Genomic DNA, 26,294 nt, shown 5'->3' with positions numbered 1-26,294 from the left:
GGAAGGATGTGGAGTAGTAGGCCAGGCCTGAATGATCACATGGGGTCCACAGATTGAATCGTAACCTGGGATCTTCCAAGAGTTACTAGCGGGGCCCTGGCCGGTTTGGCTCAGTGGATAGAGCCTCGGCCTGTGGACTCAAGGGTCCCAGGTTCGATTCCGGTCAAAGGCATGGACCTTGGTTGCAGGCACATCCCCAGGGAGGAGTGTGCAGGATGAAGCTGACCTATGTTTCTAACTCTCTATCCCTCTCCCTTTCCTCTCTGTAAAACATCAATAAAATCTATATTAAAAAAAAAAAAAAAAAAAAGAGTTACTAGCGGGGAAGAAAGGAAGAAGCTGACTAGCCCCCCTCCTGCGGCGCAGGCGCAGAAGGAAGGAGGGAAGAGTCAAATCTCCAAGGCGCGCCCTTCCCCCCAGCACACTTTCCGGCTTTCTCCACCGCGCAGGCGCGGAGAGGGAGCCAAGATGGCGGCGCCCGTGGATCTGGAGTTGAAGAAGGTAAGGAAGCGTGTGGAGGAGGCCGAGGCTCCTCTTTGGTCGCTGAGGGACCTGTGGACAAGAATCTCGAGGAGACTCGAGTCTTGCGGAAGGAAAGAGCTGGGGGGGTGATATCCCGGGATCCTAAAACGGGAGCAGGTCTCCTGAGGTTGGAGTGGGGGGCGAGCGGCTTTTGCTGGGGAAGAGCCGGCTGGGTGGGTTGGGTTGAGTCTGGTGGGCGCATAACGGGCTTGTCCTGTCGTCCCTTGTTCCGGCCTGTGCTTTTCGGCCTCTTATTCCCCCCCAAACTTGGGAAGGTCGCGCTACAGTTCAGAGTTAGATATGCTCATAGCAGTGCTCATCTCAGGGCTGTGGCCCCCCTCCCCTCACCCCCCGCCGTTTTTGCAGGAGTTGTCGAAGAAAGAAACAAGTCCCGTGAAGTTTTCTAAATAAAATTGATATCGGAAGAAATTAGGTTTATCTCTTCAATTGCTTATAAGTGTGTTGTCATTCAGAAACGTTTTCACCACCAGTTGTCAGGATTCTAACATCTCCACTGACCCCAAATCATATTTTTTGGGGTGGGAGGGAGGTAGGAGGGGGACGGGGATGGAAAAGAATCCTAGGCTTCATCTACTTTAAACCTGTCCTTTTCTAGAAAAGGACACGGAGTTCGAGAAAAGACGCAGTCGAAGGTTGGGGTCGAATCCAGTATCCGCTGCCTTACTCCACACCTTTTGGCTATTAGTTTAGGTTCTTGAGAAGAACACGTTTTACTAAAGACTGCCCTCTGGTCAGTCTGTGCATAAGCAATAGGACAGCTGAAATAGCTGTAGATCCTAAACACTGAAGTTGTTACTGCTGTGAGGATTTATGCGTGTGTCTTACTTTTTGTCCTTCTTGTTTTGAAACCTGTAAATTTGGCCCTTGGGTGGTGTTCTCTCACGCTGTTGTATCTCAGCTTTAACAACACAGTTTCCTTAGCAAACTGTGTACCGAACAGTCAGGCAGTACCTGTAACTTTGCATGCAAACCAAAATTCATTTTAAGAATGCTTAAAGCATTCTAAAAGTTTACCTTTTTTATCCTGTTAAAGCAGTCGTTCTCAACCTTGGCTGCACATTAGAATCACCTGGGAATCTTTTTAAAAATCCTGATTTCTGGGCCTCATCCTCCGGAAATTCTGTTTCTTTGTTACTAATGTTGTGGCCCCACCCCATAACAAAGACACAGAATTTCCGGAGGATGAGGCCCAGAAATCAGGATTTTAAAAAGATTCCCAGGTGATTCTAATGTGCAGCCAAGGTTGAGAACCACTGCGTTAAAGGTTCAAATTTAAGTCAGGGTTTAGTAAAAGAGCTAACAATAGCATACAGCTGTGAATGGACTCACCTCCCAGTATTTAAATTTGTTGCTAAGAAACCTGTGGGCAATGAATGCAAACTAAGAAAATGATTTCAGCCTTAAATTGGATAGTTTTGACAATCAATTAAATTAAACTTGTTTAAAAATTTTGACTTCTAATATAAATTATTATTATTAATATTATTTTTGCCTGGAGACTATTAGGAAATTTCAGGCTCCTCCCTTCCTCCCAAATAAATATTTTGAAACCTTACTAGAAGGTGAGAAGTCAGAATAAAAGTTAAGTAGTAGCCTTTGCCATGTATTGCAGTCACAAATATTAAGGCATAAATTTGACAGCATGTGACATTCATTCCAGGCACTTAAGAGTATTCATGAACTGTGTTTATCTTTGAGTTAAGTGTACAGAAGGGTCAAATTTGGCTTTGTCTATGCATATGAAGATCATGATGCAATTCTAATACTAATGTGTTTTTTTATTTCTCTTAAAAATATTTATATTCTGGATATTACTGTAGACAATAGAAGAAATGGATTTAAGTACCTGCCTTTCCTCCCGATAGTTCAACCCTGTGCAAGCCACTTAACTCTATCACGTTTACTTAATTTATAAACTGTTATGAGGAAACTGCCACCCTGACTCATAAGATTTGAGAGGAGTAAATGAGATACGTATTATATCCCTCAGTGTTCTCATTTTATTAAGATACCTATGTTAATATTTGAAACAGTTATGGGAAAGTCCTTTGAAACCTAGTTGAGTAATACAATTGTAGAGAGTTGGTGTTCCCTTTATGGTTCTTGTTTTGGATCTCTGGGTTTCATCCTCTGACGGTTACATTTGTTGCTTTTATTACTCCTTGAGCACCTGCTGCTTGATATGGCTATTATTTAATGTGCATTCATTTCTGCTTCTTCAAAATGATTCCATATTCTGAGGACAGCGTAAATTCAGTAGTTAGCCTAGTGGCTTGATTGATTACAATTATACTAACTTTTATTGATGTTTGGTTTAGTAAATTTCATAGTTTTGCCTCTGGTTAGCATGCTTTATTTTAACGTATTTGGATTTGACTTAAATGTTTCCTATAAAATATTTCACTTACTAAATCAAGGACTTGTTTTTATTAGGCCTTCACAGAGCTTCAAGCTAAAGTTATTGACACTCAACAGAAGGTGAAGCTTGCAGACATACAGATTGAACAGCTAAACAGAACGAAAAAGCATGCCCATCTTACAGATACAGAGATTATGACTTTGGTAGACGAGACTAACATGTATGAAGGTGTAGGAAGAATGTAAGTAAAATATATCCTTAAGGGGGTTATCTTGGGATATGTTTTGTCTGAAATAAATCATAAAAGTTGTTCATTTTAAAATGGGTTAAAGTATCACAGTACGTCTAAAACCTTATTTGTTTTAAACAAGAAACTGAATCCCAGATAGATGTGTTGAATTTAATTTTTTTCCCTTCAAATTGTAAGAGAAAGTTTATTTAGAAAATCACAGAGGTAGAAGTGAGCTGTAGGAGAAATGGGCTCAGGAAACAAGATACAGAGGCAGAAGAAGGGCTCTTCATGCTTAGAAGAGAGAAAGGTAAAGCTACTATGCCTGGGGGAGGGGAGGGAGAAGACGGGGCCAGATGTGTTTAATTTTAGACTTTGAAGTACATTTCTTAAATATTTCCTTCCTCTCTCTACATTGGATGCTTAAAAGTGTGTAACTTCAATGATAAAAATATGATTTGTCATGAAAAGATGTTCATAGTAATTTTGTGTGTGAAGATTTATTTAAGTAGTTGTAGTTTTAACTTCTCCTTCCCTACCTCATTTGTGAGGAGTCATACAAATCATGTTTTAGATGTCTGACCAGTGTCCTAAAATAAAAATATTAAGTTAAATATTCAGTTGTCATTTAATAGTATATACACTTGTTCTAACTGTCATACATGAGAAATCTAGTAAACCAATTTATGTTTTGTTTGTTCTAATTGTTATGTGATTAACATCTAATAGCACTTCACTTTTTTCTTTTAAAACATATATTACCTTTATGAGACAGAGCAGATCTGTTCTCTGAGCAGTAGTAAGTAAGGAATGGAAAAGCCCTTAACTACAGGTCACATTCCATTACAATGAGCTAAAAGGAGAGGAATGGTTTGGGGGAGGGGGTTGAGATGCAGGATGAGGGTTCTTCTGGAATTTAGTCTTTGACTATTACCTAGTAAGTGGACCATTACTTTAAGTTTGGAGAGCTTTTGGTTGGAATGGAATTTGACCTCAGTCTTGGGATGACTTATTTTGTGATTGATTTGGAGGAAGCATAACATGTGTAACATTTAGCAATGGCTTTGGAATGACATCATGAGAAGTAGACCCTGCTCCTGACTAGCTAATCCATATCTTTCTGGAAAAGAGATAGATTATGATAAAGTGTTCATTAGATTTGCTTGATCAGAATAAACAGTATACCACAAATTTTGTCTCCAGAGTTCATATTTTTCATTTTAGCTTATTTTAGGAGGAAGAGAATCCCAATTTGAGAGTTCATTACTGGGACACAAAAGAATTGGATTGAAAACAAAGTAGTGCCCTTGAATATGTGTCTATGTAGTATGAAGTGAATTGTTGGCATTCATGACAGGATAATTTTATCCTTAATGTGAATATCCTTAGGTCTTAAAACAGTAATGCTAGCTTTTCTAGCATGGTTGTTAACATGTTGTCCTTGGATTTCACATCACTACATTAGCCTGTTTGCAACAGCTAAAGAATCTTTTTCCAAAATAGAAAAACTCTTTGACTATCTTTGGCCTTTGAATTACAATGAAGCTTTTATTTTTAATTAGAATAATTTCATCTATTAAACATTCTGCAGAAGTGATAGGAGTGTTGCTTTTTTCTTTTTTGCATACTGCCCAAAGTGCTACAAATAGATTGCATTCCACATAAAGAATCTTAGAGTTTAAAGGCTGGGAGATGAATTAGTTAATGGTAGGACAGTAATATTTCCAGAAGATTTGTTTTGTATTATTTATGTTTTTAAAAAGAAATATGTAGTTTTAAATGTTTGGCTAAAGTGGAACTCCTATATGGTTTCAGACTTTGGTTTTAAATGTGACTTTTGTGCTTTCTGCATCTCACTGGGACTGTGCATTTGACCCTGCAATGTAGGGGCATGTAAGGTGAGTAGTGTTTGTTGCTTGGCTAGAATATTAGTGCCCTCAGGAAGAAAAGACTTGCTGAGTATTAGTCTGGTCATGAGGACGTTCTCTTTCTTGATGCTAAACCTGAAATATCTATTTCTGAATTTATAGTCTTGGGTAATCTTGAGTATCATTGTGATTCACTTCTTTAATTCTAGTCTTTACGTTGTCTTATCTTTTCCTTTTTGAGTATTATTTGGGAATTCTAAATAGAATACTAATTTTTCTCAAATTCTTGCTTTAAAACCATGGATTATAAAATCTAAACACTCCATTTTTTTTTTTGTTTTAGAACCTGCAGTAGATTTTTGCCATTGCTGAAATTCAGGCCTCATTATATCTTTCCTAGACTATTGCAATAGCATATTAACTGTTCTTTATGCCTTTATTCTATCTGTCCAAATGCATTGTTTACACATCTTCCAGAGTTGATCATGTCAATATTCTTCATAAAATCCTTTGTTCATCCTTTGTTGTCCACAGGATAAAATTTAAACTCCTTAGCCTAGCATCATAGTCATTCATAATCTGTCCTTTATTTATCCTTCTAGTCTCAAGTCCCACCATTTTCTATTCCCAGACTCAGGATAGCTCGTAAATTTCATCATACGGACTTATTCCTTCCATTGGTTTTGGGTTATCTGTTGAGAAGGAGTTTAAGTCTCATATAGACTTTAAACATGTTTTTTTTTAAGAATATATTTTATTGATTTTTTACAGAGAAGAAGGGAGAGGGATAGAGAGTTAGAAACATCGATGAGAGAGATCGATCAGCTGCCTCCTGCACGCCCCCTACTGGGGATGTGCCTGCAACCAAGGTACATGCCCTTGACTGGAATCGAACCCGGGACCCCTCAGTCCGCAGGCCGACGCTCTATCCACTGAGCCAAACCGGTTCGGCGGCTAAACATGTTTTAATTGATTAGTGATGCCTGTCATGTAGTAGCACGTCAATCAGAAATTGGTATTCTTAGCCTTGTCACATGGGCTTCCTCACACATGCCATGTTTGTGATTTCTTGCTTTTGCTCATTCTGTCCTTGGCCTGCGATATTCGACTTTCCCTTGTGACATTCTCATTCTTTAAGACAGAGCTTGTGTTTTCTGAAGATTTTGTCCTTTATGGCAGACTTAATTACATATCTGGGGTGGTGCCAGGGTTTTTGTTTCTGTAGCTACTAGAACACACACACACACATACATACACAGAATGAGAGAGAGATTGAGATTTGTTTTATTGATTGATTTAAAAAAATGTTTTTATTGATTTTAGAGAGCAAGGAAAGGAGAGGGAGAGAGCGATAGGAACATCGATGAGAGAGAAATGAGCCCACTACCTGGGTATGTGCCCTGACAGGGAATCGAATCAGCCACCTTTTGGTACATGGGTTGATTGCTCAACCACTGAGCTATACCCACTGGGCTAATTGCCTTTTATTGATTTCAGAGAGGAAGGGAGAGGGAGAGAGATAGAAATATCAGTGATGAGAGACAGATAATCGATTGACTGCTTCCTGCACACCCTCTAATGGGGATTGAGCCTGCAACCCTGGCCTGTGCCCTGACTGGGAATCGAACTGTGACTTCCTGGTTCATAGGTGGATGCTCAACCACTGAGCTACACCTGCTGGTCTGATTGATTTTTAAGCAGGTCAGTTTCCCCAACTAGATTGTCAGTTCTCTGAGACCATGTACATACATATTTATCTTTGTTTTGTTAGTTCTCAGCATAATGTCTGGCACAAAATAGATCTTAAATGTGTGTTGATTTGAGTTGAATACGATTCTTTCTTTTGCCTAAAATAACTGCATTTTCTTTTGGCTTTTTAGAAAGAATATGTGTTTAGAAAGTGACAGACTTAGGATTAGATTTTGTTATTATTTTAATATTATGATTCAATAAAGATGAAATTATAAAAGTAACATATTTTGACTAATGTCTGGAATTTTGACCAAAATTATGTCATTTAATCTGACAGGATTAATTCTTTATTAAATTGTTGAGAAGGTTGACTAATTCTAAATACCAACCAGTTGCAGAGATATTCAGTCAGAACTGACACTATAGAAAAATCCAAGCCTTTGAAACTAAACTGAGGGCAGTATAACCTTTAGAGAATAAAGGCTATTCTATGCAGAACAGTATCTATATAATTATCTATTTTACCTTCCTCATCTTCACATAGGATGAAAGTCATTTTTCTTTTTAGGGTATGTATGTAGTTTACCAAATCATCGCAAGCCCAGTGCCTTTCAAGTTACAAATATGGAGAATTGGTAGAGTTAACTACCTGTTATATATGGCTATTTTGGACTTAAAACAAGGAAAATCAAACTGCAGGGTAAGAAATGATGAATTGCTGTATACTGTAAGCTCTGGGTATTTGTTGCTCAAAGCTATATTCCATCCAGTCTCTTGGCATGTTGCCAGCACATTTTAGTTCTGTTACTTCATATTCTTTGGAGAGGCTGTTATGTAGCCTGATACTACTACCACCAATTTCTAGTTTTACTCCTTAAGCTGTTTGTGAGCTGACCTCACCAGACTGCTTTGAGAACTATGATGAAAGTTACAACTGTGGAATGATCTGTCTGAATAGTTGGAAGTGTTTGTCTTTGCATCTTTCTAGCATACAAGGAGGGAATCAAATAAATACTAGATCTCAAATAAATGTTACATGAATGTTTCTTGTATTTTTTTCTCATGAATAAGAACCAGTTTCTAAGGTATATGGTAGTTTTCTTCCTTTGTACTTTGTACAGAAGTAGAGTTTTTGTGTGTTTTCTTTTAAAATAAGAATTACATTTGAAAGTACACATAAATGACATTTTACCATGCTAGTGTTTGAAAAGATTAGGATAAATGTCAAACTTATTTTTATTAACAATAGGTATGACCCTGACCCTGATTTGATGTCAGGTCTATTGTCCTATTATTCCAATCTCCTTTTGCTTGAGTGTTACATAAATAACATTTCTTCTTTCCAAAGGGGACAAATTAAGCTTTTTATTTTTTTAATATGGGAGGAACTTGAGTAGATTAGCCTTTGAAAAGAATGATTAGTGTCTTTTTAAAACTTGAACCTAACTAAAAATAACTTTGTGCCATATTTAAACTAATTTAGAGGTATGCCACCATTCTGTGGGTATTTTTTTACGTTTAAGGAACTAAGAATGAACAATGGTATAAATCTACCAACTAGATAAGTGTCTAGCAATGCAGGCATCGCTGCTTGGGAGCGGTGTTGCTATTTCTACTTGTTGAAGTAATTTGATGGTTGATCTCTAATGGTTAAAAGATCCAGAAGTGTTAAGACTTAAGATAAATGTGGCACAGGTAGAAAGTGAAAACAGTAGGTTTATTCCTGATAGTTAATAAATGTAAAAAAAATATATAAATAGTTGAGTAACTTTTCAACTAATTAGGATGTAGAAATCTGAACTGTCCATGACAGGTTGGTTGAACTGCCCTTTGTTTAAAATGTTATGCTGGTTTTGTAGTGATTTCAATTGTAAGTTTGGATGTTGACCTGTAATTTGAACCATGACATTTGACAAAACCGGCATGAAATATTTGCAGTTTCTCTAAGTTTAGTTATGTTAACTATTAATAGAAAGGGATATAGTCATGCTGCCTCAAGTTTTGCAACTGTTTTACAATTTCATGTAGCTGTAGAGTTGGCATTCCAATTAATTTGAGGTAATTTCAAATCTGAAGAAGTAGTTGTATTATATTTGATTCCTAAAAGATTAAGAAATAAACTGTAAGTCATGGTGTAGTAAATATTGTTGATAAATAATGTTAATATTATAGTAAAAAATAGTTTATATTGTTCTCATTGGACTCAAGTTTGGATATTTTTAGTGCTTACTAGAGGAGAAAAAATTAATGTGCAGGTTGCTTTTGGTGTGAGAGCACATTGCAAATTCATAAACTCTGTTTATGCTCTCCTTAAAGGTATTAATCTGTGTTTAGAGTAGAGAAAATATAAGCAAAGTTAAAATAATTTTCAAATGTAAGAAGGAATATTTTAGTTCTTTTTTAGGTTTTATTTTAAAGGAAGAGGAGTTCTTGTTGTTGCGCTGCTTTTACTAATAGACTATGACCCACCCTTCATGTGTTTTTATACAGAGCCATTTAAAGTCATGGCTTTCATTGCTCAGAGTTTGAAGGGAAAAACACACAACTTTTCCTGTTGTGCAAGGAAAAATGACTTCAGTTTTGTTGATGTTGAGTATGTATATAACCCCAGATGGGCACACTCTCCTCTTCCACAGATGTGGAACTCTAGGGAGAGGAGATTTTTGAGTAATATTCTTAATTTCCTTAAGTGTCAGTGATCTAAAAACTTGGTGTTCATTATAACTCTGCTGTACTGCTCTGTGGAATGACATCACTGTTTTTATGCCAAGGGAAGTTAACAAACATTTGCGTAGGAATTACATAGCCATATTTCTTTTGCAGATACTTTAATTCCTTCCCTTCTTTCCATCCCATGTCCTCCAGGGTCCAAATAATCTCTGAAACACAGGCAAGTAATTTTGAAAAGGTTATGTTAATTAGAAGTCTATTGTACAGAAGGACAATGAAGGTTGTTATATACTTACCTTGGGATGTACAAACATGCTACAATTTTTTATTTAACGTGTTCTTGTAGGTTACTGATTTTAGGCCTAAACTTGTTTTAAAAAGGTAAATGTAATTGACTCATTTAGTTACTTGGAGGATTTTGTTTCTGCATTTCCTGATATCATAAGGCCTGAACTTTTTTTTTTTTTAAAAAAAAACAACTGACAAAGGATTAAACAAAATCTACTTTTGTTGCATGAAAGTAGCAATTCTTCAACAACACAAGAGGATACTACAGTGTATTTGGTGATAAGCAAGAATCAATGTAGTAAACTGATGGGAGAGTGAAAGGTACCATTACCTTTGCTGTTCCTATGTAAATGAAAACAAAGGCAGCAATAATCTTGAGCTTTGCTACTTTGTCATTGGAGAATTATGTACTGTAACTTAGCTCTAGCTGAATTTTTCTGAAATGAAAAATAAAAAATTTTAAGCTGTACCAAGAATTTTCTGATTTTAGCTGCTACTTATAGTGGCAGATTTAGGAACAACTTGCTATCTAATCTGTTTGAGAGAGGACTGAAGTGTTCATGTCAAGGAATATATCTGCTTAATGAAACTGCCAAAAAGCTTAGAAAAAATATTCTGACATAGAAGGTCTGAGTCAGTCTATATATATGAACACACACTTGATAATGGCTTATTTTAGTATTCTTTTCTTATATCAGGAATTGCGGTGAACTGCAAATATTCTTTGCCCAGATGGAATAATTAGGATTGCAGTGTGTTGCATGCACCATTAGTGCCTGTGGCTTTGTGAAGAATGTATGCTCAATTTGTTTTTAGAATTTAAGTTTGAATGGACTTATCTGGGAGAATATTTCATTGTCCTGGCCAGGAACTCTCATTACTAACTCTTGTTCTCGTGAAAATGAATTACCTTGAAAGGGACCAGATTATCTGAAGAAGCTATTCCTTTGGCTTTGAAAGAGGACTTGAAATGTTCTCATATCAAAATTTTCACAGCAGCAGGAGCCCAGTATTAAAAGTGTATCTTTAAATAGATAAGAACATGACTGCCGTAAGCTGAGCCTTTTACATTGTTTAGCTCAGGGTAAAAAGATTTGGACCACAATATGCATCCTGTATGTGTGTGTTGGACTGAGTCTTTTGCATTTGTGCCAAAATATATTTATATTTCTCTGTGACTTTCTGCATTTGTATGAGGAGTCTTCTGTTTGTGTTCTTCAGTACTCATTGGGTAGTAATCTTTTACTATCCAAGTGTTATATTTTATTGTGTTACATTTTAACCTACTAGTGAAATAAAGATCACATCTTGGAAAAAGTTGTAGCATAGCTTGATGCTTAGATGTGGAAATGTTTGGGGTTTGATGAGGCCAGAGTAAAAGTGGTAAACATCAGAGGTGATTATTTACCAGAATACTTAGAATACCAAATAGTGACCAAAAATAAGCATCATGTTTAAAATAGATTAACATACTACTGCTTCCATTTCAGGAGTAACAGTTTGATTTAAAAATACACAGTGATTTTTATTAGTACAGCTTGAACCTAGTAGTGTGAGTTACTCATTCAGAACAAAGAATGTTTACTTGGGATTGTGTTCCTGAAGGGAATAAAGACAGTGAATTCAGTCCTCATCTCATTTGACCTATCAGTAGTATTTAGTTCTGTTGATCTTTCCTTCTTGAAGCACTTGGCTTCCAGGACATCACCTTTTGATTTTCCTTCTATTTCACTGGCCATTCCTATTCAGTCTCCTTTTTCTGTTTTCTATCCCATTTCCAAATATTAGATTGATTTTGGACTGAGCCTTTGGATTTTTTCTGTTCTCTTTATCTGCACTCAGTCTGTTAGGGACCTCATCTAGGCTTATCTCTTTAAATGCCTTTTTATATACTGACAACTCCTCAAATTTTTGTCTTTAGACCTCTTCCCCAAACTCCAAACTTTACATCCACCTGCCTGCATTACATTTCCATTTGATGGTCTAACATGCTTCTGAAAAATAACTTGACTAAAATAAAGTTGTCACTGTTTACAAATAAATGAGTTAGGCCCTGGCCATGTGACTCGGTTGAGTATTGTTTCCAGTGCACCTAAGGGTTGCTGGTTCGATTGCCGGTCCGGGCAGAAGCCCAGTTTACAGGTTTAAGACCCAGTTGGGGTGTGTGCGGGAGGCAACTAATCCATGGTTTTCTCTCACATCGGTGCCCACCCCCCTTTCCTCTCTTTAAAAATCAATAAAAAGTAAGCATACTCTCAAAAAATGAAAAAAAAGTACAGTCGGATGAGCTCTGACAAATGTAACAATATAGAACATTTTTGTCACCCTAAAAAGTTCCTTGCTTCTTCCAAGTCAATTCTCTCCTCTCCCAAATCCTGCTGTAAGCAACTGATAATCTGATTTCTATCACTGTTGATTAATTTTGACTATTTTAGAATTTCATATGGACTATATATAAATGGAATCATAGTATATACCCTTTTGTTCTTCTTTCATTAAGCATAATTTATCCATGTTGTGTATATCAGGCCTCCTCACTAGAGCTTCAATTCCATTTATGTCAGTACCCTTGCCTCTGCCCCCTTCCTTCTGCTTGCCAGCTTCAACTTCAGATTGGTTGAAGGATTTCATTATGAGGTGACGACATCCAGAATTAGGAAGTACCATGTTTTCTGTGTCGTCTTTGTTAGGGTCAGAGAAATGTTTCCCAGAAGTCTCCAAAAAGATGACCTCTCACATTTCATGACAGGAACTGAGCCACATACTTGGGCTTATGTCTTGGGGGATGGGACTGCCATGATTGGGAAAGACCAGTGAAGATTTACCCCAGGATTCACTTCCCTGAGTCACTTGGGAAAGTGGAGGGTACACAAAATTGGGGCTCTATTAACAAGGAAGACTGGATATGGAGTAGCTAACCATTAATGTCTGCTAAAAATTATCCACCACAGTCAATACAATGATCAACAGTTGAAGGCTAGCTACATGAAAACTGTTGGTATTATATTTAGAATGAATTAGGGAGAGTTTAACGGGGAAGTACAGCTAGAGAGCTATTGAAGTAATTCAGTTGTGTATTAAAAGGGCCTAAACTAAGGTGACAAGTGGAATGCAGAGGAAGTCAGTATGAAAGAAAGTGATGAATCAGTGATAAACTGGGAATGTAGGGGACAAGGAGGTTACCTGTAGCTTTGGGACTTAGGTGAGTGAGAAAGTGGTGATATCATTGATGAAGCTGAAGTTGAGATTGGGAAACTGCTTGGTAGGGAATGTTGGTATGGGTAGATAAAATGAGTTAAATTTGGGACATGTTGAATTTGAGGAGATGTGGAACTTACAAGTAATAGTGGTTGGTACTATTCTGAGGGTCATTAGCCAAGTTGAAGCCTTGAAAACAAATGAGTTCTGGGAGGGACTTTGGGTAGAGATAGCTTAGCTGAGAGCCTTGCATGATGTTTGCAATGGAAGCACTGGAAGAGAAAAGGCAGGTTGCGTTTAAGACTTAACATAGGTGATGGATGAGGTGTTCCTGGACAGCTCCCTGAGTCAGTGGGAGAGGGCTGTCCCAGCCTCCATCTTTGTTTCTCATATAAATGAATTTACACGAGAGACCTTGATTGTGTTGTGAAAAGCCAATTTATTAAAGCAATTACTTGTATTGAAAAGCAAAGCAAGCAAACAAACCTGTACATCTGGCTTATGAAGCGCAGACGAGCTCTCAGCTAATCAGAAGAGCCAGTTGGGTGGGGGTCCGAGGTGGTATATGCCCTCCTGTCTATGGGTCTCAAAATTCCTCTGCTGAATACTTTGGGTGCAGATTAATTTTCAAGGTCCCTTTTTTTACTTTGTTGTGGTCTTCACAGAATTCATGAGAAGCACCTGGCAACTTTATCTTGCCAAGCTTTGAGACTGCTGGCTTCTCTGCTTAGGGAGTAAAACTACCCTTTTTTTTCATTTCCCCTTTACCCCTGCCTTTCTACGTTCTCTCATTATGGAGGTTTTTAACCATTTGCTCTTAAGTGTCCTTGCTGGGGAAGATAGTGGCTTGTTAGTTACAAGCTGGCTGCGAATTGCCCACACTGTGGGCCTTGTTTTACTTTCCTGTCTCAGTTTCCTTATTCCTCCTGTTAACAGTACTATTGTTGTTGGAAAAGATGCTTGATATGAGTGATCTTCTAATTTAGTAAGACTTGTTTTGTGGCCTAACATATGATTTATCCTGGAAAATGTTTCGTGTGCAATTGAGAAGAATGGTGAAGTGGGTGTATCCAATGAGTTCACAAGTGGATGTGTGTGGTTGGATCATTGGTCTCTTAACTTTAAGTTCCCGCTCAGGTCTGGCCTTTCCTGCCTTTGGTGAGTGCTCCTCGCCCATTCGGGCCATCAGAGCACTTGCACTTGCAGAGCTCTGCACAGCTCCTGCTTGCTGCAGCTCTGCCCATCTCTGTGTCATGTTCCTTTCTTTCTTTTTTAAAAAATGTTGTTATTGATTTGAGAGAAACAGAAACATCGACCGATTGCCTCTCATACACACCGTATGCTCCCTGACCAGGGATCGAACCCACAACCTGGGCATGTTCCCTGACCAGGAATCAACCAATGACCTTTTGGTGCACGAGACGACGCTCAACCAACTGAGCCACACTGGCCAGGGCTCATTTTCCTTTCTGACCTCTCTGACTGTGCTCCCTCATTGCCTTTCATTTTTCTCTTCCTTCTCTTGTTTCTCAGCTTTCTTCGAATTTTATCTAATATCTGCCAAGGCATGCCTCAGATATTATCTGTCTTTTGTATTTTTGCCATTCTAAAAAGTATGATTTTGCTTTTATTATGAACCTGTCTATGTTGTTTTATTAAAAGTGGATTTCTCAATGATGGCATATACGTAGTTGGGTCATGCTTTTAAATTCAGTCTGACAAACTTTACCTTTTTATTGGTATACTCATCATTTACATTTCAAGTAATTATTGCTATGATTTGATTTAAATCTACCTTAATAATTGTTTTCTATTTGTCTCATTTGTGCTTGAGTCCTTTCCCCCTCTTTTTTGTGTTCTTTTATATTATTTTTTATGATCATATTTTACCTTTACTTTTGGCTTATTAGTCCTCAGTAAAAAAAAATTTTAGTTTAGTTATTGTCCTATTTTTTTACAATATATTTCTTTAATTGATCTCAGTCTACCTTTAAATAATAATATTATACCACTTCATCTTATATGTCAAATTGCTCCAGTCATTCCTTTTTTTTATTGTTATGCATTTTACATATGTTATGAAGACCACAGTATGTTGTTATTATTTTGCTTTATATCAGGAATTGGCAAGCTTGTTTTGTAATTGGCCAGGTAGTAAATATTTTTGGCTTGATAGCCAATAAAATGGTTTGCTGGTCATATCTTTGTCACAGTTGTCTCTCTTTACTCTGCAGTTGTTGTGAGAAAGCAGCCATAGACATTATATAAATAAATGATCATGGTTAGATTAGCCTGCAAGCATAGTTTGCTAACCTCTGCTTTAGAAAGTCAACTATCTTTTAAAATGATTAACAATAAGAAAAACATGCCTATTATATTCTTCTTAATTCATACTATTTTCAGTGCTTTTCATTTCTCTGTAAGTTGCCATATGTTATCATACTCCTTCTACCGGAAGAACTACCTCTAACATTTCTTATGGTGTTTGTTTGTTAGAATAAACTTTATCAGCTTTTGTTTGTTTGAATTTACCCTTTATTTTTGAAAGATATTTTCATTGTATATGTAATGCTGTGTTAATAATAAATAGCTGGTTTCTTTCGGTATGTACTTTGAAAATGTCATTACCAAGGTATTGATAAACAAGTGTCTTCTGTTTTACTCTGACGAGAGGTAAGTTTATTTTTCTTCTGCATCCCACAGTATAGATGTACCATAATTTGTTAATTGTTTCCTTACTGAGGGATTTAGGTTCCTTCCTTCCTTTTGCTAAAAATTATGATGTAAAAGTTTTTTGCATGTAGATCTTTGTGCACATGCAAGTAGTTTTCATTGCCCATGGAATGAGGCAAAGAAACAAGATAAGTTCATTCTTCTTCAGCTTTTTCTGTGCCACTTAATTTGTGGATGCCCTAAGTCAGTGATGGCGAACCTATGACACGCGTGTCAGAGGTGACATGCGAACTCATTTTTTTGGTTGATTTTTATTTGTTAAATGGCATTTAAATATATAAAATATCAAAAATATAAATATTTGTTTTACTATGGTTGCAAATATCAAAAAATTTCTATATCTGACACGGCACCAGAGTTAAGTTGGGGTTTTTCAAAATGCTGACACGCCGAGCTCAAAAGGTTCGCCATCACTGCCCTAAGTGCTATTTAGAATATATTTTCAGATGTCCTCTAAAAATTTCCCACCCAAACAGAAGGCATTATCATTACCCTATTGTTGTCTCTGAATAGTGTCTACTTTGGAAGCGTACCCAAAAAACATCATTGCCACTGATCCCGGATTGTGTTTTGGGTTTGTGTGCAAAGTGGAAGAAGTCACGTACCAATCCGCGGGGCAATTCAGAACACAGCCTCTGATGTTTCTCAAACAAATCAAAGGCCATCATAAAATTACGTTTTTCGGATGGCATAATTACAGATAAATGAGGAACTGAAACCGCAGGCTACGAGCCCTTAAGAACTGACAGTGCAGGGCCACGGGGCACTGATTTCCAAAGTAGAGGCCTTTTACGAAGCAGTGACTCTAGTCTAGATTATGTCATCCCGAGCATGGTAAGCACATTCTGTGCATATCATTTATCATCTAAAAATAATTCCCCTCTTCATGGTTTATTTTTCCTTTATGGCACATTCTAAGTTCCAGATTTTTTAAATCTGCCATTTGGTTTTCCATAAACTATCAGGCAGGACCTCTGTGAGATTCTCTGCTTTGAGGAACTATCTGCATAATATTTATTTCTGATATATGACTCATAATTACATTGTCATGATATATCCCTTATCTTCAAAATGGCATCTGATGATTCAGTACCTTTTTAACAATAGACAAAGTGTTTTCTAAAGCAGCGGTCGCCAACTGGTGGTCCGTGAGGTCCAAAAGGTTGGCAACCGCTGGTTTAAGGAAACCTTTGGAGCAGCGGTCACCAACCGGTGGTCCGTGAAGTCCAAAAGGTTGGTGACCGCTGTTCTAAAGACTTTTTTTCAGAAATCCAAATGTTTCTTGGGGCTCTTTCCAAGAAATATACCATGTACCATTGACATTTATTTTTATCTATATATCTTTATTTTTTAATCCTCACCCGAAGATATTTTTCCATTGTTTTTAGATAGAGTAGAAGGGAGGCGGAGGGAGAGAGAGAGAAAAAAACATCGATATGAGAGAGACACATTGATTGGTTGCTTCTTGCACGTGCCCCTACCAGGCCAGGGATCGAGTGTGCAATTGAGGTATATGCCCTTGACTGGGAATCGAACCTGCGACCCTTTGGTGCATAGGCCGACTCTCTAAACCAGTGATGGCGAACCTTTTGAGCTCGGCCTGTCAGCATTTTGAAAAACCCTAACTTAACTCTGGTTAAGTAATTTCTATATCACATACAGAAATTTTTTGATATTTTCAACCATAGTAAAACAAATATTTATATTTTTTATATTTATTTTATATATTTAAATGCCATTTAACAAAGAAAAATCAACCAAAAAAATGAGTTCACGCGTGTCATAGGTTCGCCATCACTGCTCTAAACTCTGAGCAATCCAGCCAGGGGTCTTTGGCATTTTTAAATTTGAGGACTAAGCCAAAATTCCCATAACATTTTTGTTTGAATTTTGACTATGTAATTTTTAAGGTGGACATTTGAATTTCCTCAATACTCATCCTTGTTTAAAACTTTAATTGCTCAGATGTCCTTAAGCTTATAGTAGATTGGCCAGCTTTGGTGACATCTCTCTGGCCTTGGAGGTTGGCACAGTCCAGTATAGCTGTCTCAGGGATGTGTGGCCATGGAAAAACATATTTTGGTTGGTGAGTGTTTTTGCTTTCTAGTAATTTTATTTTCTGCTCCAGGGATTTAATATCTGTTCAGATAATTTATTTTTTAAGGCCACATAAATAATGACTTGACCTCTAATCTTAGCTTTGGAAATTTCCCAGACACTAATAAAGATAATGTCCGATGACCTTTTATTTAAGAATACTACTCACTGGCCAGCAATCAGTGCTATTTAAAAATGTATATTTACTCTAAAAATGATTTTCTACCTGGCCAGTGTTTCTCAGTGGTTAGAGCATCAGCCTGCTCACCAAAGAGTTGTGGATTCAGTTCCTGATCAAGGACACGTGTCTAGGTTGGGGGTTCGTTCCCTGCCCTCGTTGGGGCTAGTGCAGGAGTCAGCTAATCGGTACATCAATGTTTCTTGCTCTCTCCCTCACCCCTACCTCCCTTAAAAACAATGAAAGGGATATCCTCAGGTGAGGTTTAAAAAAAATTAAAAAAAACACACACAAAAAATGATTTTCATAGTTAAAAGACTTTCTTAGAAAAATCATGCATGTAAAGACCTGATTTGGTGACTCTTGGGCCTAGATTTATAATACTTTTTACATGGTGTCATTGAGACTTAGTACCATTCTAAACAACTCTTCTCTACAACTACTGTACCAAATACAGATGCTCTTCAACTTAAAATGGGGTATGTCCTGATAAACACATTCTAAGTTGAAAATATAAATTGAAAATGCGTTTAATACATCTAACCTAAACATCATAGCTTAGTCTAGCCTACCCGTGCTTAGCCTACCTACAGATGGGCAAAGTCATCTAACACATAGTCTATTTTATAATAAACTGTTGGGGGCATCCAGGCTGGCGGGGGGGGGGGTGGGCAGTTAGGGGCAACCAGGCCAGCAAGGGGGGGCAGTTAGGGGCGACCAGACAGGCAGGCAGGTGAGCGATTAGGAGCCAGCAGTCCAGGATTGTGAGAGGGATGTCTGACTGCTGGTTTAAGCCTGATCCCTGGGATCCTGGAATGGAGAGGATGCAGGCTGGGCTGAGGGGGAGCCCCCCCCCCCCCCCCCCGCTTCCCTGTGCACAAATTTTGTGCACCGGGCCTCTAGTATCTATAGTAACAGACCCTCTTGCTAAGAACCTATCAAGACAGTGTTTTTGTGAGGTTGGTAGAGGAAACTGCATATTGCTACTTTGATGTGTTTTCTTGTTTGGCTTTTCATTAAGGGATGTTTAGTTCTTTGTTAGAAACTCCTATGTTATGTACAAAGAGAAGAAACAGTTCACTTAATTAATTGTAATCTTTAATTGAAATCTGTTATAGCCTAGTTCAGTGATGGTGTTCGCCATCACTGGCCTACTTTTAGGAAAGTCCTAAAAGAGATTTGAGTAACTGAGGTTTTCCCCTAGTTCCAGTAGAAGGGAAGTATTTCGGTTCACTTACTTGAGGCTATAAAGTAATTTGTTCTTCCTTTCCCTACAGCAAGAATTATGAACATAAAGTCACAGAACAGATTCAGTGTTAATTTTTAAAGCTTCCCCATATTTCCACCCTCATCTGTTGTAAATAATATGTCTGACTATAAAATGGAAAAAGTTGAAATTTTCCACTGGTGCATTTTGAGCTTTTCAGAGGTATTATACACTCTGGAAATAATAATAAAAGATACTAGACTTTATACAGTGCTTTTTGTGTTAGGAACTCATATAAACACTAATGCATTGATCCTAACACAGTACTTGATTGTGACTTTAAAAGGTCATGAGTTACTGCTGTTACAACAATAAAATAAAATAAAAGATTGGAGAGAGCGTTCTAATTTATAAATATTGTTTAAAAAATATCCAGATAAAAGTTGATACAGATAACTGGAAAAATAAAAATTATGGGGGATTTTTATTGTTTGTTAACTTTTCTCTTAGCCTGTAGTAGATTTTTATCCCTTTATATTTTTTCTCCACTTATTTATGAATTTACTTGAAGCCTGATTTGATTCTTTTCTTAGATAAGAAGGCAAATTTTACTTTTAAGCTTTTATTCCTTCTCTGCCAAGAGGGTTTAAACCTGTGGTGATTTTTGGAGTTTGTCATGTTAACATAACAATGCATGTTATTAGTCCTAAATTGGGAGATTGTTCCTTTAGCTTTCTTAGTTTAATATTTGTTGATTTTGATGAATAAAGTGGTCATGTGGCTTCATCTTCAACTTTTTTGTGTTTTGTAGGTTTATTCTTCAGTCCAAGGAGGTAATTCACAATCAGCTGTTAGAGAAACAGAAAATAGCAGAGGAAAAAATTAAAGAATTGGAAGTAAGTTTTGAGTGAATATTGACAGTAAGTAGCCAACTTTTAGAAAATAGTAATTATCTCATTGTGTCATATTAAATGAAATGTATGCCTGCTAAAGTCATGCCATTATGTAGTTTTTTTCTAATTGTGTTAGAGCTATGAAGCAGTCAAATTAATGGCAGTGTATAAGACACAAAAAAGTCTCTAGAAACTAGGGAATTTTGAAGAAGATAGGATGCTGTTATTCTGAGTGTATTTTCTCCTTTGCCTTTGAATGAATATATCTGTTTTTAAAATACAAAAATAACACAACATATATTTAACCACTACATATTATACCTGGTAGGGTATGAGCATGGCTAATGATAATACTAAAGGATCTTGATATACTAGTATGTCTCTTTTACACATGTAATTACTTTAACATAGATTGGGTTCTAGACAAGGACTGATTATTAAGCTATAATTAATTAACTATCTGAAGGATAGTGCTCTGATGAGGAAAACAAATTATTTTTTAGGTAGGGAAAATGATTAGTATAGGTAAAAGTAGCTTAGTAAATCTTAGGAAAATTGAAGTTTATTATTAAAATGTCCTTATACATTAAGACTTTTGATGAGATACTCTTCTTGGGCTTTGGTGAAAGGTGCATTCTGTTTATAGCAAAAGTTGGACTGGACAAAAAACTGGTTATTATTTCTTTGGGAACAAGATTTCCTGAGATGGGGTGGATACAGTGACTTCATAGGTCACTTTATCTAATTTGTGTGAGTACCACTGGAGGCAGTGGTTCAGAATCTGACTCAGCCCTCTGCTGAATGGTGATACACCCCCTAGCCTGCTGGGGATTTCTCAGGGGCACTGACTTGGCGTGGCTGGGGGTGAGCATGTAGTGTCTATGGTTACTTAGGCTGATTTTTGTTTGACTACTGATGATGATTTAAACAAATTTGATAATAGTTTTGTAGTTTAGAAAGATCTATTGTGAAAACAAAACAAATAAGCAAGCAAACAAAACAAAAAAGAAAAAACTGCTTCCTGCAGTAATCAGGTTGGTATTGTGTCCTGTTTTATCATTTTTGTCAGCCAATTGTTCTAGATAGAATTTTATATTCTCTAGGGTTTTCAGACAAAAGTACTGTATCTTAACTCCAATCACAACTGTTTCATGTAGATAAAAAATGTGATTTTGCAACTGTAGGTAAATATATCTAAAAATTGTCCTGATGAATAAGTAGCAAGATGCAAAATAATGTGTATATAATTCTCTTATGATCTCTGTGTTGGATAAATTGTAACAACTATGTGTTAACTTTTATAATTTAAAAAATTGTCAAGGAAAAATTGCCACAGATGATTATTTTAGCATACTATCAGTTCTAATGAGTAGTAGGAAATTTATTTTCTAAACATTTCTTTCATAGAATCTCACATACTAAGTATCCTGATATCTGTCAGATAATAGAAGTAGATTAGCTGGCTTGTTGGTACCTGTTTGAAATGCTAATTATAGCTATAAAAAACTAGCAGTTAAACTCTAGTCTCTACCCTAGGAAGTTATTTTCTCTTTAATCTTTCTTTTTTCTGTTATTTATATTATAAAAGCAATATAAGTGCATTATAGAAATGAAAAAGTCAGAAAAGAAAACAAACGATAAAATGGAAATATAACCTTCCCCTCTTCCCTGCACACTCCCATATGTCACCTCTGCAGTAGTGTGTATCATTCCAAACTTTATTTTATAAACACATTCATACACATATATATGCACTTTAAAAAAAAATAATGAGCAATCTGTATATATTTTTCATCATTTGATAACTTATCTTTCTACTTTAGTGATATAAATTTAGTTTATATGTAATAAAATTTAAAAAATTTTTAAGTGATTTCAGAGAGAAGGGGAGAGGGAGAGAGAGAGAGAGAAACATCAATGATGAGAGAGAATCATTGATCGGCTGCCTCCTGCATGCCCTCCTACTGGGGATTGAACCTGCTACCTGGGCATGTGCCCTGACTAGGAATTCAACCATGACCTCCTGGTTCATAGGTTGATACTCAGTCACTGAGCCACACTGGCTGGGCTATATTTAATTTCTTGTATTTCATTTCTCCTACCATTGTAGGTTCCTTATTACCTCAACATTCAATTATTCTATGATCCCTACCTCTACATTTTGTATACTCTCCAATACTGCCCTATCATGTTTTGTTAATAGTATCACCCAGTACATACTCTGTCTTCCCTGAAACAATCCTGTACTTTTCCACTGCTATACCTTTAGAACTTTGTTACTTCAGACTGAAATATATGCATGTGTACACACCCACATGTGCACTTATACACACAAACATTGGTAATTATAGTGTTCGATTTTCTTTTGCTTATTTAGTTATTTAGAGAGATGTATTAAATCTCCCTCTATGATGATGTTTATCAATTTCTCCTTAGTCTTTCAGTTGAGTGGGCAATGGTATTTAGAGACTATTGTCTGGGTGCTGTAAGTGCTCATTATTACTGTGCACATAGTTCAGAGGGTATGTTTCATTTTGCTTTTTTTAAAAATATATTTTATTGATTTTTCACAGAGAGGAAGGGAGAGAGATAGAGAGAGTTAGAAACATCGATGAGAGAGAAACATCGATCAGCTGCCTCTTGCACATCCCCCACTGGGAATGTGCCCGCAACCCAGGTACATGCCCTTGACCGGAATCGAACCCGGGACCTCTCAGTCCGCAGGCTGACGCTCTATCCACTGAGCCAAACCGGTTTCGGCTCATTTTGCTTTATATGTTTAGGAATATCTCAGCTTTTTTAAAGATAACATTCCACTGACTTCTGGCTTCCATTGTTGCTATTGAGAAGTTATCTATCAGTCTAAGTGTTGTTCCTTTGTTTATTTTCTCTCTGGCTACTTTTAATGTTCTCTCTCTTTCGTTCTTTAAAAATAAATCTTTATTGTTGAACATATTACAGATGCCCCCTCTTTCCCCCCTCTATTGACCCCCCTCTCTCTTTTTCTTTAATGCTTTGTAGTTTCTCTGGGATATGTGTAGGTATGAATTCAGCCTTTTTATTTTTTTCCTTTGTCCTACTTGGATTAAGTTGAGTTTTCTGAATCTGAGGATTAGTGTCTTCCATCAATTCTGGAAAGTTCTTATTATCTCTGAATATTACCTTCCTGTTTTCTCTATTAAATGGTATTTTCTTCAGGAATTTTTCCTCCCACCTTTAAACCAGCTACCCCCACATCTGCAGTAGATTCTTTTTTTTTTTTTAATTAAATCTTTATTGTTCAGATTATTACATTTGTTCCTCTTTTTTCCCCCCATAACTCCCCTCCTCCCAGTTCCCGCCCCACCATCCGCCCTCACTCCCCACCCACTGTCCTCATCCATAGGTGCACGATTTTTGTCCAGTCTCTTCCCGCATCTCCCACACCCCTTTCCCCCCCAAGAATAGTCAGTCCATTCCCTTTCTATGTCCCTGATTCTATTATAATCACCAGTTCATTCTGTTCATCGGATTATTTATTCACTTGATTCTTAGATTCACTTGTTGATAGATGCATATTTGTTGTTCATATTTTGTATCTTTACCTTTTTCTTCCTCTTCCTCTTCTTAAAGGATACCTTTCAGCATTTCATATAATCCTGGTTTAGTGGTGATGAACTCCTTTAGCTTTTCCTTATCTGTGAAGCTCTTTATCTGACCTTCAATTCTGAATGATAGCTTTGCTGGATAAAGTAATCTTGGTTGTAGGTTCTTGGTATTCATCACTTTGAATATTTCTTGCCACTCCCTTCTGGCCTGCAAAGTTTCTGTTGAGAAATCAGCTGACAGTCGTATGGGTATTCCCTTGTAGGTAACTGAGTTTCTTTCTCTTGCTGTTTTTAAGATTCTCTCTTTATCTTTTGCTCTTGGCATTTTAATGATGATGTGTCTTGGTGTGGTCCTCTTTGGATTCCTTTTGTTTGGGGTTCTCCGCGCTTCTTGGACCTGTAAGTCCATTTCTTTCACCAGGTGAGGGAAGTTTTCTGTCATTATTTCTTCAAATAGGTTTTCAATATCTTGCTCTCTCTCATCTTCTGGCACCCCTATAATTCTGATGTTGGTACGCTTGAAGCTGTCCCAGAGGCTCCTTACACTATCCTCGCATTTTTGGATTCTTTTTTCATTTTGCTTTTCCGGTTGGGTGTTTTTTGCTTCCTCGCATTTCAAATCATTGACTTGATTCTTGCGCTCCTCTGTTCTGCTGTCGGGAGTCTGTATAATAATCTTTATTTCAGTCAGTGTATGCTTAATTTCTAGTTGGTTCCCCAATATAACATCGAGGGTCTCATTAGTTTTCTTGTAGATCTCATTAAGTTTATCGGCGGCTTCTAAACAGTTCTTGAGAGACCTTAAAAGTGTGGTTCTGAACTCTAGATCTTCCATTGACAATTTTGTCCTGTTTGTTTGTCTCCGCATTTTGTTATGCTTCCTTGGTGCACCCCCTAGTGGTCTTTGTTCGTGGTTTTATAGTTAAATCTTGATTGTTGTAGCTAATTCCAGGGAGGGTTTGACCTCCAGGCCAAGTGGCTATGAGAATCAGCTGTGTCAGCAGTGAGAGAACTTCTGTCCTCTAGGGAGGTGCTAATCTAGCCTTTGCCTGAGGCTATCCGGCAAATGGCCCTGTGCAGGGCTTGGGCGGGGCGGGTCGCACAGGATCAACAGGGTGGGCCTGAGAGAGCAGTTATGGCGGCTTTCAGTCCTGTCCCCAGGGGCTCTGCCTCTCTGAGTCCCAGCACCCGCTGCAAAGCTCGGAGAGAAAGCTGCACTCGCTCTGACCGAAACCAGGCAGTCCCGCTTCTCCCGTTTGAGTCTGGGTCCCTAAAGACTCGCCCGGATCTGGAGCTCAGAGTCTGTGACTCCCTCCCGATTGAAAACGCCAACCGCGCCCTCCGCCGCCAGCCCGCTCCGCGCACTCCGCACCTCAGAATTTGACTTCAGCACTGCGCCTCCTCTGCGTGTCCATATGCGTTTCTCTTTCCTCCTAGTTGTAGGACTTCCACTCAGCCAGCGTTCCAGTGGTTTTGGGTGATGTCCGTTCTGTCTTTTAGTTTCACTTTTGAAATAGTTGTTCAAGGCAGCAAACTCCGGCGTTAACCTATGCCGCCATCTTGGTTCTCCCTCTGCAGTAGATTCTTAACTGGTTTTTCCATCTCCAGTTTTCCCCCTTCCAGTCCTTTTAACATATTTAGATTAGAATGAGTTGGAGGGGCTCATCCTTCCTTGGCTCTTTTTCTTTTTTCTTTTTCTTTTTTAATATATTCCATTGATTTTTTACAGAGAGGAAGGGAGAGAGACAGAGAGTCAGAAACATCGATGGGAGAGAAACATCGATCAGCCGCCTCCTGCACATCTCCCACTGGGGATGTGCCCGAAACCCAGGCACATGCCCTTGACCGGAATCGAACCCAGGACTTTTCAGTCCGCAGGCCGACGCTCTATCCACTGAGCCAAACTGGTTTTGGCGGCTCTTTTTCTTTTTAAAAAAAAATATTTTTATTGATTTCAGAGAGGAAGGGAGAGGGAGGGAGGGAGAGAGAGAAACATCAATGATGAGAGAATCATTGATTGGCTGCTTCCTGCATGCCCCACACTGAGGATCGAGCCAGCAACCCAGGCATGTGCCCTGACTGGGAATCGAACCGTGACCTCCTGGTTCATAGGTCGAAGCTCAACCACTGAGCCATGCTGGCTGGGCCCTTCCATGGTGCTTGTCATTATCCCAAGAAAAAATTTAGATGAGTGACAGAAAGCAGTGTTGAAACAAAGCAAGTGACTTTATTAAGGAAGCAAAAAGCAAGCAGATTTATTAAGAATACACTAGGCATAAAGCATAAGCGGGCAACTCAGATAGTTTGAATGCCACACCTGGTAGGGGTTCAAGTTCCCCCCCATAGGTTTCAAGGTTCCCTTGCCCGGCGGACTAGATTTTAAGGTTCCCCTTTTACATTGTTGTGGCTTTTCCCAGAATTTATGAGAACATCTGGTGATTCTATCTTGGAAGTACCAAGACTGCTGACTTTTTTGTTCAGTAGGTGAGATAAACTCCCCCCTGTAACCCCTTTCCCTTCCTCCTGCCCTAGCAGCTATCTATCCTGCCTTACATTTATCCCAACCAACCAGATGCTTTTGGGGTTTTTGTTATTTGTCCCCAAGACTTCATCTGTCCTTGGGTTTATCTGGCACAAATGCCATTAGTTGGATCTTTGTTCTCTTATTTTCCCAGGCCAGGGTGATTTAAGCTATATATGCTCTGTCAGGGAGGAGAGGTATAAATCATTTGCTCTAAATGCCCTTGGTTGG

The 26,294-nt window shown here is 37.9% G+C and overlaps 1 protein-coding gene across 1 annotated transcript in view; it reads left to right on the top strand.

Moving 5' to 3' along the window:
• Positions 1 to 446: 446 nt before the first annotated feature.
• The window catches only part of PFDN1 (prefoldin subunit 1), a 61,323-nt gene continuing 35,475 nt past the window's right edge, over positions 447 to 26,294 (top strand). The window contains exons 1-3 of the mRNA XM_081090815.1: positions 447 to 501; positions 2,977 to 3,143; positions 19,874 to 19,958. Coding sequence (XP_080946941.1) covers positions 469 to 501; positions 2,977 to 3,143; positions 19,874 to 19,958 — 285 coding nt within the window. The 5' untranslated portion in view covers positions 447 to 468. The remainder of the gene's footprint in view (positions 502 to 2,976; positions 3,144 to 19,873; positions 19,959 to 26,294) is intronic.

The sequence above is a fragment of the Myotis nattereri genome (genome assembly GCF_964212035.1).
Source record: "Myotis nattereri genome assembly, chromosome: 5".
NCBI lineage: Eukaryota > Metazoa > Chordata > Mammalia > Chiroptera > Vespertilionidae > Myotis > Myotis nattereri.
Note: the sequence above shows the minus strand (reverse complement) of the source record. Positions and strands in the feature narration are given on the sequence as shown.